Genomic DNA, 17,407 nt, shown 5'->3' with positions numbered 1-17,407 from the left:
TTTTTATTTGTTGGAAGACCATTCAAAATGTTAACTTTTAAATAAATGCTGATAATTCCACTTTGGTGGGGGGGATTTCTACCCATAGGAGGCCGCTTTGCACTAATGTTGCTAATCCTTTTCCTCATTTGCATTGTTAGAGAAAATACATATTTAATTTTCAGATATATTAAAAATAAAATTGTCATAGCAAGTAGAGTCTGTTCATTTACCACATGTATTGGCTAGAAGGTTACACATCTACTGTAACGTTTTCTATGAAAATCTACGTGTCTGGTTTCAATATTGTTTCGATGCAACTTTCCCCTTTATGATGGGAGCTAATGGGAATTGACTCAGTCAGAGCTCATGAAACCACAGTTGTATTTTCATTTTGGGTAAATTGAAATCCTGATATTTAGACTTAAAGACTATCCTCCCTTCAGCAAAGATTTTTATTAGTTCTTTAAAGGTGGCAAGACGGACTCCACGGAATTTCATCTCATTCTTTCAGGGCTTGGTGGATGTCAGTTACACAGTACCCTGTGGGTGTGGGATGGGAGTCCAGCCAGAGGAGCGAGGGGTGCAATTACCAGTTATTCAAGAGCTAACTGTGTTTTCACATGACATGTATAGCAAACTGCCTCTAAGAATTCTGTAACAAAGGCAGACTGTACCTTAGAGGACAATCTAGGCACTTTAGAGCTGAAAGAGTTCATGTTGGGTTCAAAGAGCTCTTTCTGAAACAGCAAGGGCTGTTCTTGCTTGTTCTGGATCAAGGATTCACATTAAGTTTGGCCCTCGGAGATAAGGTGAACACAATGTTACGCACAAAAGCCAGAGATACGGCCGACCTGTGGCAGATGCTGCTTCTGATCCATAGATGCTGAGACTGAGAACCAAGTATCTGGGCCGGGGCTGGAGGAAAGCAGGTGGGGAGGAAACGACACCTACCCCACTGGCCTGGTGGTTATAACCACCGCTCCCCTCATCTTCTTGAAATATGCACATTGGATTAGAGAAGTTTTTTGGTCCGAACCCTGCCTTATAGTAATATCCCATTACTTGTAAACAGTACAATGTTGATTTAGTTCTGAATGGAGGTGAATCTGGCTGTTTGGGATTGAAGCTTTAACCAGGCTCTGGATGTTTTCCTCTCAGCATAAGACAAACCTAATCTTCACTCTAAATGAGATTGCAGGCTGCGGAGGAGGCCCAGTGTCTCTCTCCCCCACCTTCCCCCAAAGCATACGGCCTAACAGGCTGCTTGGCACAACATAGCTCATATATCTGTTGAATGAAAACTAGTGGGGGGAAAGGACACATTTTTCAAACAACAAAAACAGGCAGTATGGTTTGAGAACATAAAAACTGGAAAGCTGTGAGCCCCCTCTGGTTCAGGGAGTACCTCCCTTGTAAGAGAACTGTCAAATTTTAACAGTAAAGTGGCAAAACACTAATATTCAGAGTTAATAGGTTGTCTTTGTTTACACAGCCAACTGTGTGCGCAGATCTAATATCCTTCTTTTGACATGAAGTGGATCAACTTTGCTACTCTAAGAATTCAACACATTCCTGATCAGATGGTACATTACAGCAAAACTCAAACCTGTCTTGGCACCTGGTAACACTTTTCAGTAAAGTTACTCCTTAATAACCTTGCTATAGACCTCAAGGCAGAGGTCTGCCTTTGAGTTTAGAAAGTTCTGACTTAAAGAGGCAGAATCTGACAAGTCACAAAAAATAAATCCAATTCACTATTTTTTTTTAACAGGGCACGCTGGTATTTGGTTTGTGGTGTGAGGCTTCTATGAAGTTCTGCCCCTTTACTTTGTCTCCTTTGGAATACAAAAAAGTCAGTGAAAACTGAAACTGAGTATTAAGCCCAGTAAAATGATTGAATCTGATTCCTTAGATTAAGGTTGAAAAAAAATAGAGCAACCCACCACACTATACTGGGTAAAACCATTTTATTAACTGACCAAAGCACTTCATTTTGTTTTCTGATTTGAGGTAAAACCATTAAACACGGTTCACAAGAAAATACAATGACTATTCAACTACAATTACAAGAGTTTGAAACCTCACTAGTTGTTCATATAATACTTTTACAAATTCATACAACTGTACAGTCTACTTAAGCTAAGTTTATTGTTAACCAAAAGACCAATATCAAAGACCAAGACACTTGACTACTACTTTTGCAGTGGCTATAGTTTCATAACAACAGAAGAATAACTGTTACTTTATGAATATACTTTAAAGACCACTTGGCTAGCGATGAGAACTGCTTCCTCATTCTTCAGGGCTGTGCGTGAAGGCTCTTAGGGGAGCAATCACCTGTTCCTATTCTGCAAGCCCTTCTCTCAAGTCAAATCGTATCAAATAACCATTGCCCCACCATGAACATGAGGGTTGGGAAAATACTCTTATAATTTTCTTCATATTTTTAGGTTTTTAGGCAAGCCAGCTGATTTTTTTCCAAAGCTTGCTTTTGAATGTTCAGATCCTGTTTTAATCCTCACTGTAGATTACTGTGTTCGTGAGGGCATCTGAGTGTCCCAGGGAGACAAAGACAAGAATGTAGGCTAGAAACCCAGAAAACAGATTTCTCCCACTGGAGCCCAGCTTTGAGATTTCATTTCGTTACTGGACAGCTCTCGCTAATCAATGCCAAAGCCTTTGGAACACTGCAGATTTGCTGGAGAGGTAGATAAAACAGAAATCATGCAGTTAAGTCAATTGGGAAATAAGGGATTTGCTGTCTTTAGAGAACACCATGACTAACAGTTGATCCTTTGTTCCTTGATGCTTGAAGGACTTTGCACATTTAATATTTTTACCTGTTTGGGGGAAGTACCCACATCTTATCTGTCTCTCAGGAAAAACAAATTTAAAGTCAGCCTGTCCTAACTATGAATAGAAGAAAAACAGTAAATAACATTTGTGTTACAGCACTGCAGTTCACTTTCTGGATTTGTGACACACAAACACATCATGCACTCTAAGACAGAAGTTAGTTGTATCAGTGTCACTAGTGATGTTACTTAAAAAAATTTACAGCGAGTTCAAAACTTTGCTAAATATTGAAATCACCATGTTTTAAAGACACACTGGAATGTTACAAATGATTCTGCAAAATACAAAAATAGATATGCTTCCACCGAAGGCTTTAATCATTTTTCCGAGCACTCTCATCTTTTGGTTCTTCCTCATCCGAGTACACGGTGGGCTCCTCCCCCTCCTTCAGCAGTTTGCCCACGTGATGGTACTTGACTAGAAGCAGAGAACACAACTGGTCATTCTCCCACTTTATAGGAACTCACCACCCCATTTCATTTTAAAGCACTTATTAGAGACCTGCAATCTACACAGTAACGTGTTGGGCTGCTTGAAGGATACCAAGGTGGTTTATACCACAGTCCCTGCCAATGGGGAATCAGAGCTTTGCTCAGCAGAAACTATAAAACAGGTAGCCATGTCTGGCGATGAGTGTCCAAGGTCATGTCAAAATGAGTTGTGTTTGTGTGTACACGTTTAGCAGAGCAAGGGCTTGTTGTGATTGAGCCAGAAGGGTTGCAGAATGCCTCATGGAAGAAAGCTATGCTTTGGAGAATATGTAGAAGGATTTCGGGAGGGGGAGGGATTTCCAGAAAATGCAAATAGCACACACGAAGGAATGCAGGTGAGACAATGTATCTGGGGAGCAACAAAGAGACAAGTTGGCAGGAGTAGAGTAGGGATAGAGTTGGCCAGCGTGGGGAAATACTGTTAAAGATGTGGAAAACCAGCCCGAGGAGTTTGGGCTTATCTATTAGGTGGCAAAGGGCATTGAAGGTTTATGCCAAAGGAATGACAAGGTAAAATCGTGCTCTGGGGACAATGGTATCACAGTGTGTATAGGGCAGATTAGTCAGGTGAGACCAGGAGCAGGGTGGCCAGGAGGCCAGTGGGCAGATCTGCACACGAAGGAACAAGAGCCAGGAGGAGGAGGGACTGAATAGAGACAGAAAGATATGAGATACTTCAAGGGAAAACTGGAGACATGAGTTAACGAAATGAAAACTGGAGATTCTACAGACCAAAATGGGGACTCTGGAAAAGGAGCCACTCTGGAGGGAGACATGACTAGAGACTTACAACAAGGACTGGAGAAGTGAAATTGGCATTGGCAAGAAGCAGGTCCCCAGAAACGTTTGAGAAAGAAAGTTCAATGGAATTGTGGGGACAGGACCATATTTTAGGAAGCACAAGAGTGTGGAGAGGAAACAAAGAAGGGGTCAGGGACAACCACATATTACTAGATGGTTGTCTGACAGTGAAGGGATGGAGTGATGATAGTCTAGTGGATGAAGAGGAGAGCAGGAGACAGAATTTCCCCCCACAACGGGAAAAAGCTATACGGAGTTAAAGGAAGTAGTAAGGAGGCAGGAGAGCACTGGAGATGTTGGAGGAAAGATTTAAGAGGCAACCATAATGTAAAAGAAGGGACGGAGTCAGCAAATGTCCACCGTATTGGCTACTTTATTGGGGCAAAGCTAACACAGGGTTAATCATCTCAGTGTCAGAGGCCAAGAGAACTCCTCTTTCAGAATATGGGCAGGAATGAGGAGTAACCAACCTGTTTAACCAGGTAACTGGAGCTGCTTTTGTGTAAAATAATCTCCAGGAACAACTGGAATTTCCCTATTTGAACAGATTACAAAGATCCCTCGGGTGCTTGGGACTGTGCAAGACAAAAGGCCGGGTGGTGCCTGAGAAACCTGCCTTAAGGGGAATCCACACCAGCTCTGAGTGCAGCTGAAGTGTCACAAGTGTTTGGGGCTGGCTTTAGTTTAAGGGGGTGGAAAATACCATGTTTTTTACCCCATTGATGAAGGCAAGCCCTAGAAAATCAAGCTTTGTACATTATGAATTACAACTCCTTTGTTTCATATGGAAGTCTATTGTTACAAAGGCAGCCTGAGGCTGCCAAAAAAAAAAAAAAAATGAAGGACCGTGTTAACTGAATTCTGTTTTCAAAGTAGAAAGACTTGCCGCTAGACTTGAAAGCTATACTTAAGTTGGCTTAGGATCCAAACTCTTAAAAGGTAGAGCCGCATCTGGCTAATTATTAATCCAGGACTCTCTCTGAAGTCAGCATTATTTTAAAATAAAATGGTTGGATTCAGCCAAAAAAGCCAGTAATAGTTAACTGATTATAGAGAACAGCAAATAGAAAATGACATTTTCAATGAAAGAACCCCTCTCAAGGAACTGGTCATGGTTTTTATATACTGTTTCAAAGCTGGGAAAGATTGTTATTCAAATTCTTAGCAGTGAAACATTGTTAAAGTGATAATTAAACTTAGGTTGGACAAAAGCCAATTCCTCAATTCTCAAAATTTGAATTTAATGTTCATCCTTACTAACCACCTCAAGATTTCAGCCCATAGCATAAGGCAGGAAACAAGTGTCTCCTTTTTGCTTTCTTCTTAAAAACGTAGACACCATTGTTGCTGGGCAGATTATAAACATCATTGGTAGATGAGGCCTATAGTTAGGCTCAATTAGATTCAAAGAGAAGCTGTTTTGTAGAATACAAGTCTCTCATTCTTCAGCAGAAATGTGGGCTGCTTTTAAACGGCAAGTTCTACAAGTGAGGGCTTATGAAAATCCCTTTCTGTAGCCAAGATGGCCACTCTTTCCCCTGCACATCAAGCACCAAACCCTAGTGTGAAATTTTTGCAAAATTGTAATGTAAAAATGTAAAAACCCAGGTTTCCATAGAGGACTAGCTAAAAACTGGTATGAAATCATGGCAAGTGACTCAGCACTGCTGCAATTACTTCAGGCCATGAACTTGATCCGTCCAAGATTCAGGAGCCTATCAGAATGCTCCCCAGTTGCAGGCTACTTAGTAATAACTATTGTACTGCCGTGAATCCCACTACTGGTAGAAATTTGACCCAGGCACAATTTAAAAAAAAAAAGCTTACAAGTGAACTGAGAGTCCCAGTCATTCAGGGTCTCCTGCTGGGCAGGAGTGAGGTCAGAAAGGTCGTCGTACTCGTCCTTCAGTGCTTCCTTATCCAGGCAAAACGTGGCAAGGCCCCTGGATGCATCTCTTCCGGCAAAGACCCCATATGGCCCCTCTTTCAAAACAAAACAAAACCAAAGACCGATTCTTTATTACACAGTCGATTTCTCTGTGGTTCATATACAGAAAATGGCTTCCTTATCCATTAACATGGAGAGCCTGCTTTGTGAATATCAAATTCCATTTGGAAACCATAAGTGATATTGATACTTTTGATCATCACATAGTGGACACTGAAAGACCGGTTGTCAATTCAACTTTTAAATAACTAAAACTAAATCAAAATGCTGTGCATTATCATTCATTTCTTAGGATTTTCAAATAGCTAATAAAAAAGCCATAAATAATTATCTCCTGGGTTTGGGGGTGGTTAGTAGGGAATGAGCCAAGATAATGCCAAGCTCATGGGTCAGAATTCAACTTCTGGACTTTGAATCTGGAGCCTGGCTCTGTTCTAGGTACTTGGGCTATGCCAGTGAAAGTTACGGTTTCTGAAGATAAACACTAAGGTGTAAATGAAAACATCTGTTTATAGATGTACTCTGATACAGTTTAATGAGTCAAAAGTATCTTATAGAGATCTTTGGTTAGGAGACTAGACTGTGTTAAAACAGTAACATGTGGCATCTGCAGGAGAAATCATTTTATAAGAGTATCAGTGCTTCAGAAACCTATCCACAGGTTACATAATCTTCACTGTCGATAAAGAAGAGATGGCATAGAGGAAATCACCGTTTTTGGTGGGCTTGAAGAGAAGACTGTGAAAATACTAAAACTCTCAGGAACAAAGGCTGAATCAATAACCCAAAATAATTCTATAAAATATCTGAACGCTATTATACATAACATTATGTTATTATATCTAATATGATACTGAACGTTTGTCTAAGAGAGCAGTGAATCATTCGGTACGTATTTAAGTGGATGTTTAGACTTAAATGAAAAAATTCAGTGTACTTTAAACAATGTGTTGTTTCCCCAAAGGTGGATTGAGTAGGATAAACTTTGTAGGTGACCACTATGCCAAGTATGAGAACAGATCAAGTTTTAATAAGGCCTGGTCACCTGAAACCTCAATCCATCAGGATTTTTTTTTTATTTTTACAAATTAGATGAAATTTATGATCAATTTTAAAATGCACAGAAGATCCCAAAGAAAAATGGTTGTTTTTAATCATCATATGCTACCATTTCCACTAAAGAAGGTAAATAGGCCAACTGTACTGGTCTGGACCTCATCATTTCAGGAATTACGGTCACAGAATATTTAAACAATCTGAGGAGAGCACTAAAAGTCTTTAGAGAACATACATATTATTCACCAGAATGTATACTCATGAGAATCTATGCTCCATGAGCAGAGATTTGTGCCTGTTTTGTTCACTGCTATATTCCCAGCACCCACAAAAGTGCCACGCACGCAGTAATAGGCACTTGTATGAATAATTTTTAGGAATCCTTTATAACATGAAGTATTTCTATGTGACATTGTCACATATTTATGGCCTCACTGGATGACAGTGCAGGGTAGAGACTTAAGAGATCTTACAGTGGGGCCATCCTTATTTTAAAGAGGGACAACTAAGGCCCAGAGAGAACAATGCTTTGCCTCAGGTCACACAGCTGGTCAGTGATCCAACCAGGCTGAGAACCCAGGTTGCCTGACTCCCCGTTTTGTGCTCTATACACCGGCCTACATTCTCTCCATGACTTTGCAAACTACAATCATATGATGATGCTCCAGGCACATGCTTCAATTACTTTATGGCGTAAGTCTGTAATAACAGCTAACAGCACAATTATGTTTATTGATAATGCCTCTAGGGGAGCTGCTGTAAGTGACAAATATAGGTGTGGTTTTTCAAATTATTTTGACAGCTACATGCCTACAGAAAGTAGTTCTTCTAAATCTTCCACGAGGATAAACTGCTAAGTGGGAAAGTTCATCAAACCTTAGCACATCTAATTTTGATGACTTAGACTAGGAGAGTAAAACAAAGCAGGATAGGGGATGAAGGCAGATGGTGGTGGTCCATACTTTACCCTCTTCTCCATACCGGTATACACATTCCCTGAGCCCCCTTGTTTTTAGAGGCGTCCATATTGGAGGAGCTAAAATCTCTTCCTCCTCTGATCCAAACACTCTATAAAGCAGGAATTTCCAAGCCTGGATGCTTCTCGAATTTGCCGGGGGCGGGGGGGGGGGGGGAGTTAAAATGCAGACTCCTGGACCCCCGCCCTCGCCTTCCGTGGTCATGGAGATTAGGCCGGGAATCTGTATTGTACTTCAAGCACATCAGGTGATTTTGATCCGCAACCAACCTTGGAAAAGCCTCATCTCCAAGGCCCCTTCAAGCCTGTCCCCTCCAACAGCTCAGCAGTCATCCTCCCCTCATTTCCTCTGGTTGGCTTTTCCTGAAATCCGCACACCCAGCAGGCTTCATAGCCCTACCCCTTTTGTTTCTCAAGATCCTCCCACTTCTCTCTCCCTCCATTTTATTATTATTATTATTATTTTTTGGCTTCTAGTCCTTTCTCTCCTGCTATAGAGTATAATACCGTATTGCCTTCTCGTCTTGCCACATTCCTACCGTCCGCTGCATTCAGCTTTTCTCATCCAGCTCCCTTCCCCCATGGAACCTCCCTTGTTCACCTCCCAGCTTTCCCCGTCCACCACACACAGCATGGCACACACATACCAAACACATGCCACACGCATACCTGACACATGCCACATTCCTAGCGCACGCGCGCACACGCATACACACGCCTGACCAGCCACGTACACCGAATACGCACACACATCACTCACCACCACGCACAATGCTCCTACCTGCTGCTAATCTCATCTCCGCTCTCCTTCTCCCACACCCTCACTTTCCACCATGGCTACTCCTGGCGTCATCGGCCTTCGCGTCCCCTCCAAGTCTGGACCTCCCTACCTCCTCCTGCCCATGCCTCCCTTGAGACACCTTCATTTTCTTTCTCCAGCTCGACACCATCCCTTCCTTCCAGGAACCCCCAAACCCGATATCTTCGAAACTCCCCCAACATTGTGCTCTGCTGTGTTCCCCGCCCCCTCTCCCAGCCTTCCAGCCTCGCGATCTCACCCACCCACCCCGGCTTAAGCGCTTCAGCCTTCTTCCTCCACTCCTTTCCTGGCGCTGGCGGTGCGGACCAGGAATCTGCGTGCCCCACTGGCCCTCAGCCCTTCTAGAGCGCCTCTTGCCCCTTGCCCGCCCGGGGAGCCGCCCTGCCCCGCCCTCCCTGGCTTACCGCCATCTCCCCACCGCCTCAGGGCGCCCCGTCCCCCCCTCGCCTCTCCAAGACCCAGCCCCGTGCCAGGGCCCCTTCTTTTGTCTCCGCGGCCCCCCGGCCGGCCGCCGTACCAGGCCCGTAGAACTTGCGGCCTTTGGTCACGTCGAACACCTTGCCGTTGATGGCCATGAGTATACGCGGGTCCTGGACGCCGTCGAAGCGCCGCAGCTCGGCAGGGGTGAAGTCGCGCCGCTTAAGGCGGGGCAGCGGGGGCGGCTCGTCGTCGTCGCTGTCGCTGGCCGCCGGCTGGTCCCCGCGCACGATCTTGTAGAGCAGGAAGATGCAGAGGCCGAGCAGCAGCAGGTTGAGCGGCGATGTGAAAATCTCATGCAGCAGTCCGCCGCCTTCTAGCTCGCTCGGGTCGGCGCCGGTCGCCGCCACATCCTCGGCAGCCATGATCGCTGAAGCAAAGGTTGGGCTGGGATAGGGAGGGCTCCGGAACTCGTTTTCTCCTCCCTCTCCGCGAGCTAGTGGCGCGCGGGGCTCTGCGGACCAGGACTAGCGGGCGGAGGAGGCAGGACCAGGCGGGGCGGGGGCGGACCCAGGATGGGCGGAGCCTCCTAGCCCCGCCCCTCGCGACCGCTAAAGCTCCAGGCGTTGCTCAGTCCGGCTCCGCCCAACTCAGGCCCCCCACCTTGCCTCTGGATGGTGGCTCCCCTCCCCCAGCCGGATCTTGCCTCCCCCGCTGCGGAGAGAGCTGAGTACGCCCCTCAGCTCTACCTGCGAGGCCTGGCCCCAGCCTCACGCCATCCTCACGCCATTCTCTAGCTAATTGCGACTTAGCGCGCAGCCCTCCTCTGCACCCAGTTGCTCCTCGCACACCGCTTGGCTTAGCACGGCCCTGTGTGAGGCCCTCTCTGCCACCTGATGCAAGGCAAACACCGACTCAATTCTCACGCTTCAGGCTTCTCCCCACTTTACATTTCGAAGCCTCATCTTTCACTGGCCAACCCTCGGGACCACGAGGCTCTCTTAGGGAACAGCAAATTCACTCCTTGAGCTCCTTTGCCATCCCAGAGACCCAGACTACCCATTTTCACTTGGGAATCCCCACTCACGTTCCTTGATAACCCTTCTGCAATCCTCCCCCATCCCCATGCTGTGGGGCAGACCCCCTGGTATAGCTAAAGTCAGTGCACAGGCCCCATCTGACAACTCTCCCAATAACTGGAGAAATGGATCGGATCGCCCAATGTACTTTGTGTTCATTCTTGGAAAACTGGGTCCTTTTACAATCACTGATTTGCGCAGTCCCAAAGCATCAGCAAGCAACGTTCTGCTGCGCTTTGTTATTGTTGTTGTTGTTGTTGTTGTTGGCTCAGAATAATGACCGAAGTTTCTTTGGTAGAGTTCTTCTATTTGAAGTCGATCGAGGTACCGTTGGCAGTCAATAACACTGCGCTGGAGCCCAGAGGAAGGTGGGAGTTTGGAAGGATCCTAGGTTTGGTCCGTTCGTTTCCTCAGTATTTCATCCGGCCTTTGATGTGCTAACCGGCTGCTCCGGAGCGTGTCTTAGGGAGGAAGAACTGTCTATACCCTTCACAGTCCTAATCTGGCCGCCCTCTTTCTTGTGGCAGGGGGAGGGGAGAGGAAGACAAGATAGAGAGGGGGAAATAATTAAAACCAAGCCATGCACACATCTGCGGCCCAGAGCAGTACTTTTCCATCAAGGGTTCTGTTCGCTTGCACATAATTTACTCCCCCTCCCAACACACTGGAGACTGGAGAGAATTGGCTTCTTACTTCAGAATTCTAAAAATTTCTGGCACAAACTACGTTCATCCCTGCCCCCCACCCCATCTTCTTAAATCATTTAAAAGTAAATGAGCTGAACAATCTTTAAATCGGGCCCACACATTTTTTTCTACAGATCTAAAGTTAGGATTAGCTGAAATGGCCTTTCCAGATCTTTTGTCAAACCTCTTCCATTTAATCAAAGGAAAACAGGCTCAAACTGAGGGCACTCGGCTGTAGTTAGAATCTAATTATCTTTAAAAAAAAAAATTGTGTGTGGCCAAGACATTTTTTAAAAAAGCAACAAACTTGTGAAAAATATTTACATTTGCAACTAATGTGACAAAGGGTTAATATCTTTTAAGAGCTCATTTTGATTGACAAGAAAATCCATGAGAGTCTAGTCAATAAATGGGCAAAAATAGAAATAGGGAGTTCACAGAAGGGTTAGGAATGGCGAATAAGCATATGAAAAATGTTCAATCTCATTTGCAATGAAAAATGCAGATAACGCTGTCACCTACTACTTTCCAACAGAAAGGATAACAGAAAAAAAGGATGATATACAATGCTGGCAAGAGAGCGGTGAGACTCTTATACACTGTTAGGGAAAGTAGAAACTGGTATAACCTTTTGTTATCCATAAAAATATTTTCTACCCATTGATCCCACTCCTAGAAATTTACCCTTCGGGCCAGTAATTCCACCACTAGGAATCTATCCCAAAGAAACTCTTAGAAATGCAAATGAAGATTTCATTACTAACATGCTCATCAGAGAATCATTTGTAATATGGAAAAAACTGGAAACAACCTAAATATTCAAATTGAAGAAATAGCTAATTAATCCACTCGAATTGTGACAAAAGCATAAAATAGTGTACAATGCAGCCATCCAAATATTATCACGATAAAGGAAAGTGCTTGTGTTTTAATCTTAAGAGAGAAAAACAGGATACACAACTATATACAGCATGAACTCAACTATGTAAAAAAAAAAAAATGCATGAAAGGAAGCCTGGAAGGAAACATACTAAAATGTAAACTGCTGTGATTGTTAGTTTCTTCTTTATACTATTCTATGTTTTCCAGAGTGAGCACATGTCCCTTTTAGCCTCATGGTGGGGAGAAATGGTTTATTATTTATTTTCTGAAAAAATGTAGAACGTAATACATGTTCACTACAACCAACTTAACAGTATGTAAGTGTATAAAGTAAAAAATGAACCTCATTTATCCCTCTCCCAGCTCCCCACACAATCTTTAAGCCCAGCCCCACACATTAGCAATTTAGTTTATATGCCTGCAGACATATGAAACACACACACACACACACAAAGATTTTGTTTTACAAAACTAGGGAAATTTTAAAATAATAAATGATTCTTTAGGTTTTTTTTTTTCCTAATAAAGAGAGATACAAAGTAAAAAAAAAAAAAAAAAAAGAATAAGCCGTTAGCTCCCACCCAGGTAACCCCGGTTGGAAATTTTTAAAAGTCGTATTTGTTTAAGGTTATAAAATTGAAGCTATAGAAAGATACAAAAGATAAATTAAATCCCCTCTCCTCACCCCTGGTTCTCTCTCCTCCAAGGTAACCACTATTAAAAGTGCAGAAAACGTCAGACAGAGAAAGACAAATAGTGTGTGACATTGCTTCTACCTGGAATAGTAAAATAAAATAAAAAGCCCTAAACCTGAACTAAAAAAAAAAAAAAAAAGCAACAACAACAACAGCAACAAAAAAAGCAGAATGTGGAACGGTCATTACCAGGGGCTGGGGATGGGGGAATAAGAGAGATGTTTAAGGGTACACAATCGCAAATAGTAGATAAACAAGTCCTGGAGAGCTAATATGCAGTACAGTGATTGCAGACAATATAACCATATTATAAACATTGAACTTGCTATGAAACTAGATTTTTTAAGGGTTTTTTTTTTTGGTTGTCAAATAACCCCTTATTAAATTAGTTTTCTTTACCATATGATATCACTTATATACGGAATCTAAAAAAATGACACAAATGAACTTATTTACAAAACAGAAACAGACTCACAGACAGAAAAGAAACTTATGGTTACCAGGAGGGAAAGGGGTGGGAAGGGATAAATTGGGAGTTTGAGATTAGCAGATACTAACTACTATATATAAAATAGATAAATAATAAGGTCCTACTGTATAGCACAGGGAATTATACTCAATACCTTGTAATAACCTATAATGAAAAAGAATATGAAAAGGAATATATATGTATAAATGAACCACTATGCTGTACACGAGAAACTAACACATTGTAAACTGACTATACGTCAAGAAAAGAAAGAAAGAAAGAAGGAAAGAAAGAAAGAAAAAAAGAATGAAGCTGTTTCAGAGAAAAAAATTTATTTTCTTTGTAGTTCTTAACTAGCTGGGCATTCCACAGCACCACTGTTGATGTCATCTATGATGTCGTGAGGGTGGTGGCCATCAACATTGCAGCCCACAGACTGGGCAGTCCCCGGGTTCTCTTAAATGGTTTCAGGGAGTTCTCTAGTTAAATATTGGTGCCACATCTGTCCAGCAATGTTGACAATCTCATCAAAAGTGATATTTCCACTGCACTTAATGTTTTTCTGCTTCTTTCTGTCGCTAAGAAACTATATCTTAATTGTTCCCATCACTAGAAAAAATGATAATTCTATGAGGGGACAGAGGTGTTAGCTAACACTATGATGACAATTGTATAACAATCTGAATGTATCAGATGAGTATGTTGTACACCTTAAACTTACACGGTGTTATATGTCAATTATATCTCAATAAAAAGTGGGGGAAATGTTTTTATGGAGGGCTAGAGGGATTTATAATTTTCACTTATCACAGTCCAGTGTCCTTCCTGCTATACCTCTGTAGCAAAGTACACCCTTGGAGGGGTAATGGATTAAAGGAAGTCCCACTTCATACAGAAGGTAGAAAATTTGTGCCATTTAAAACCTCAAGAAGTGATACAGCTTGAAAATTAAACTGTTTTCTGAGCAGATTTGATGTTAAATAAAGTGGGCTACTAGGTAAACACTGGGCTGTTGAGATCGTTGAGGAAGAGCATCCTACCATTCTGACTCATGTCATAATACTCAGTGGAAAGGTCTCGTCCATGTGGCCATGCTCAAGTTTTCTGGAAATAAGCAAGGTGCTCCTGACTAAAGAGTCCCTTCAGAACATGAGAGTTCCGTCATATATACTCTCTGGCTTCAAATCAATTTCTAAAGCCTGAGTACTTGACCTGAGGATCACTTATTTCCCAAGATACATGTTAAATCTTTTAATGTTTCCAAATTTCTTGCCTCCTTTACATTATTTTGAAAGGTTTTAAAGAACTCAAAGAAGAATAGGACAATTGGCTGATTAGCATGAAAATGTGTGGGAAGGAATTTAACCTCACTAATAATCAAATAAATCAAAGGAACATAATAACAACATACCACTTTTCATCATTCAGATTACTGGAACATTCTTTTTTGCCTTTTGTTGCTTGAAGCTTTTTAAGAATGGTAATACTTGGTGTTGACAAGCATATATCTAGATAAGCACTCGGACACCATGCTGGCCGGGGTGAAATTGCTAGGATGAAAGATTCATCTTGTTCACTAGTGTATTTCATGCCTGCCGTGTTGTAAGTGATCAATAAATATTTGTTGAATTAAACTATATTGTTAGTGGATACAGACTTTCTAGAAAGCAGTCTTGGCAATATGCAACAAGTGCTTCACATTCTTTGTACCCTGTGGCCAAGGAATTCGACTTCCAGAAATTTTTCCTAAGGAAGTACTCAGAGATACGGAGCAGAGATTTGTATAGAAAAATCGCAAAGCCTGATACATGGTAGCAAAGAACTGGAAACAATGTAAGTATCCAAAGAGGTTCTCCATCTCACTCGGAGGAAAAACCCAAAGTCCTTACAGCAGCCTACAAGGCCCTACAGGATTTGCACCGCCCCACCCAACCTCTACCTTTAGGACTTCAGGGCCTCATTCCCGTTTCCTTCCCTGGTCACTCTACTCCAGCCACAGTGGCCTCCTGGCTGGCCCTTGAAGTATCAGGAGTATTCCAATTCCTCTGTACTTAGGATTCCTCTTGCTGGAGTCTTCTTCCCTAGATACCCTCATGGATCATTTCCTCGCTGCTTTCAAGTCTCAAAAAAGCCTTCCCCGACTCTCTCCCCTCTTCTCGAATTTATTTTTCTCCATCACATTTACTGCTTCCTAATATACAGTATCATTTACTCACATTTTTATTTACCTCCTCCGACTTGAATAAAAGTTACACGAAAACAGAGATTTTATCTATTTCCTTCACTGCCATATCCCCTATACTTAAACGAGTGGGTGGCATATCTTAGGTGCTCAATAAATATTTGTGGCCTTGATTTGAATATGGAAACCCATTATGTTAAATATACATATGCAGAAAAATGTGAAGGAAGTACACATAAAAGTTGGTAACAGTTATCTCTGGGTTGTGAGATTATGGGTAATTTTTGCTTTCTTTTTTATACAGTGAGCATAAATTACTTTTATTATTATAAAAAACAATCCAAAGTTCAAACTTCTAAGGGATAAAAAAACAAAATTCCAGAGTTACCAACTATGTCTTAAATAATAGGATATTAGCATACCCTATTATATTAGTATATTAGTAGGATAATAGTGTATAGATTCCACACTGTCAATTTCAGAGACTAGAGTAGGTGGCGCTTGGTGCTGAGATTTTAAAGAGACCCAAAAGGGGCCTGCCCATCTACATCCACTTGACCATTCTCCCTTGAACCCCGACTTCATGCTAGGCTCTGTGGTAGATGCTGAGGGTGCCAAGTTTTTCCCCCAAGGAAGGAGCTCACTGTCTAGTAAGAGGAGACAGACAGTCAAATGGTTATAGATGATGTCATCATGATCTACACATGGTAAGAGGGAGGTAGGCTAAGGAGAGATGGGAGGTTTGATCCAGGAAAGTTTCGTACAGGAGGTGACATTTGAGCTGAGTCTTGAAAATGTTCACCAGATGGACAAGGAAGCGATGAGTCTTCTAGGGAAACCCGTGGTTCTCAAGATCTAGTGAGGATCAGAATAATCGAGAGAGTGGGGAGGGTACTTACTAAAATGTCTATTCCTAGGATCAACCCTCAAAGATTCTGATCCAGTAAAAGGTAAAGTCTGAGAATCTACATCTTCAGTAAGAGCTAACATTGTTTGTGCACTTACATGCCAGGCAATGTTCTAAATCCTTTGTATGGAATAAGACTTGTACTCTTTTTTTTAAAGTGAAATATATTTGATGTATAACATTGTGTAAATTTAAGGTATACAACAATGTTAATTTGATACATTTATATATTCTAATATCTTTGCCATTGTAACAATAATTAGCACCTCTATCTTGTTATATAGTTCTTTCTTTTCAGTGGTTGGATAACTCTCAGACTTTTTATAAAACACTGTGAGGCCAGTGGCTGCTGGGGCAGACTCTGTGGGGCCATCTCAGCCCAGAGCTCCCTGCAGGATTGACTGAGTCACCGCAGCTCGTCTTCTCCCTCTGCCTCATCCCACTTCCTTGCCTTACCCTTCAGGTGCAGAACCCAAGAGCACTCCCCAATAAACCTCCTATGCACCAACCTCCATCACAGAGTCTGTTTTCCTGGGGAACCCACTTGAGATCCTAAACTTCCATGATCTGGCCTCAGCCTACCTTTCTCCAGCTGTATCTCTCTCTGAGTGTCTTACCCTCAACACTCCAACTTTACTGAAGCTAGGAGTGACATGATCACCATCACAGCTAACGTGTGTGTTTGAGTGCTACAAACGACTTTACAAATATGCCTCATTTCTCTTGCAATGAGTTAGGTTCCATTATCATTCTCTTTTTATAGATGAGGAAACTGAAACATAGAGGGGTTAAGTTATTTGCTCAAAGTCACACAGTAAGAGGCAGAGCTGGGATTTCAACCCAGAAGTCTGGCTCCAGAACCCAGGCTTTACATGAGATCATTTTGCTTTTTAGAAATATCCTGCTGGTAGAAAAACTGAGGAGGCATTGGAGAGGTAGATGCTGGAGCAGGGACACCAGTGAGGATCCTAACTGCAGGTTGTGATAGTGAGGACGTACATGCAGGAATGAATCGGATCTATATTGAAGAGCTGGATGGGACAGGGTTTAGGATTCCTCCTACTTCTCTCACTCCCTCTATGTCCAATTATGACCCAAACCCTCACTTGGGTGAGTGGACAAATGCTATATCATCCACCAAGAGGAGGTATACAGGGTAA

At 42.5% G+C, this 17,407-nt stretch overlaps 1 protein-coding gene across 1 annotated transcript; it reads right to left on the bottom strand.

Moving 5' to 3' along the window:
• Positions 1-1,932: 1,932 nt before the first annotated feature.
• Positions 1,933-9,879, bottom strand: PGRMC1 (progesterone receptor membrane component 1). Its single transcript, XM_010947407.2, has 3 exons — positions 9,448-9,879; positions 5,958-6,113; positions 1,933-3,255 (listed from the first exon to the last, which is right to left on the bottom strand). The coding sequence occupies exons 1-3, from the start codon at positions 9,770-9,772 to the stop codon at positions 3,152-3,154; spliced, it is 585 nt and encodes a 194-aa protein (XP_010945709.1). The 5' UTR covers positions 9,773-9,879; the 3' UTR covers positions 1,933-3,151.
• Positions 9,880-17,407: the final 7,528 nt, after the last annotated feature.

The sequence above is a fragment of the Camelus bactrianus genome, chromosome X (genome assembly GCF_048773025.1).
Source record: "Camelus bactrianus isolate YW-2024 breed Bactrian camel chromosome X, ASM4877302v1, whole genome shotgun sequence".
Taxonomy (NCBI): domain Eukaryota; kingdom Metazoa; phylum Chordata; class Mammalia; order Artiodactyla; family Camelidae; genus Camelus; species Camelus bactrianus.
The sequence above is the reverse complement of the archived record's forward strand: the minus strand, read 5'-3'. Positions and strand labels throughout refer to the sequence as shown.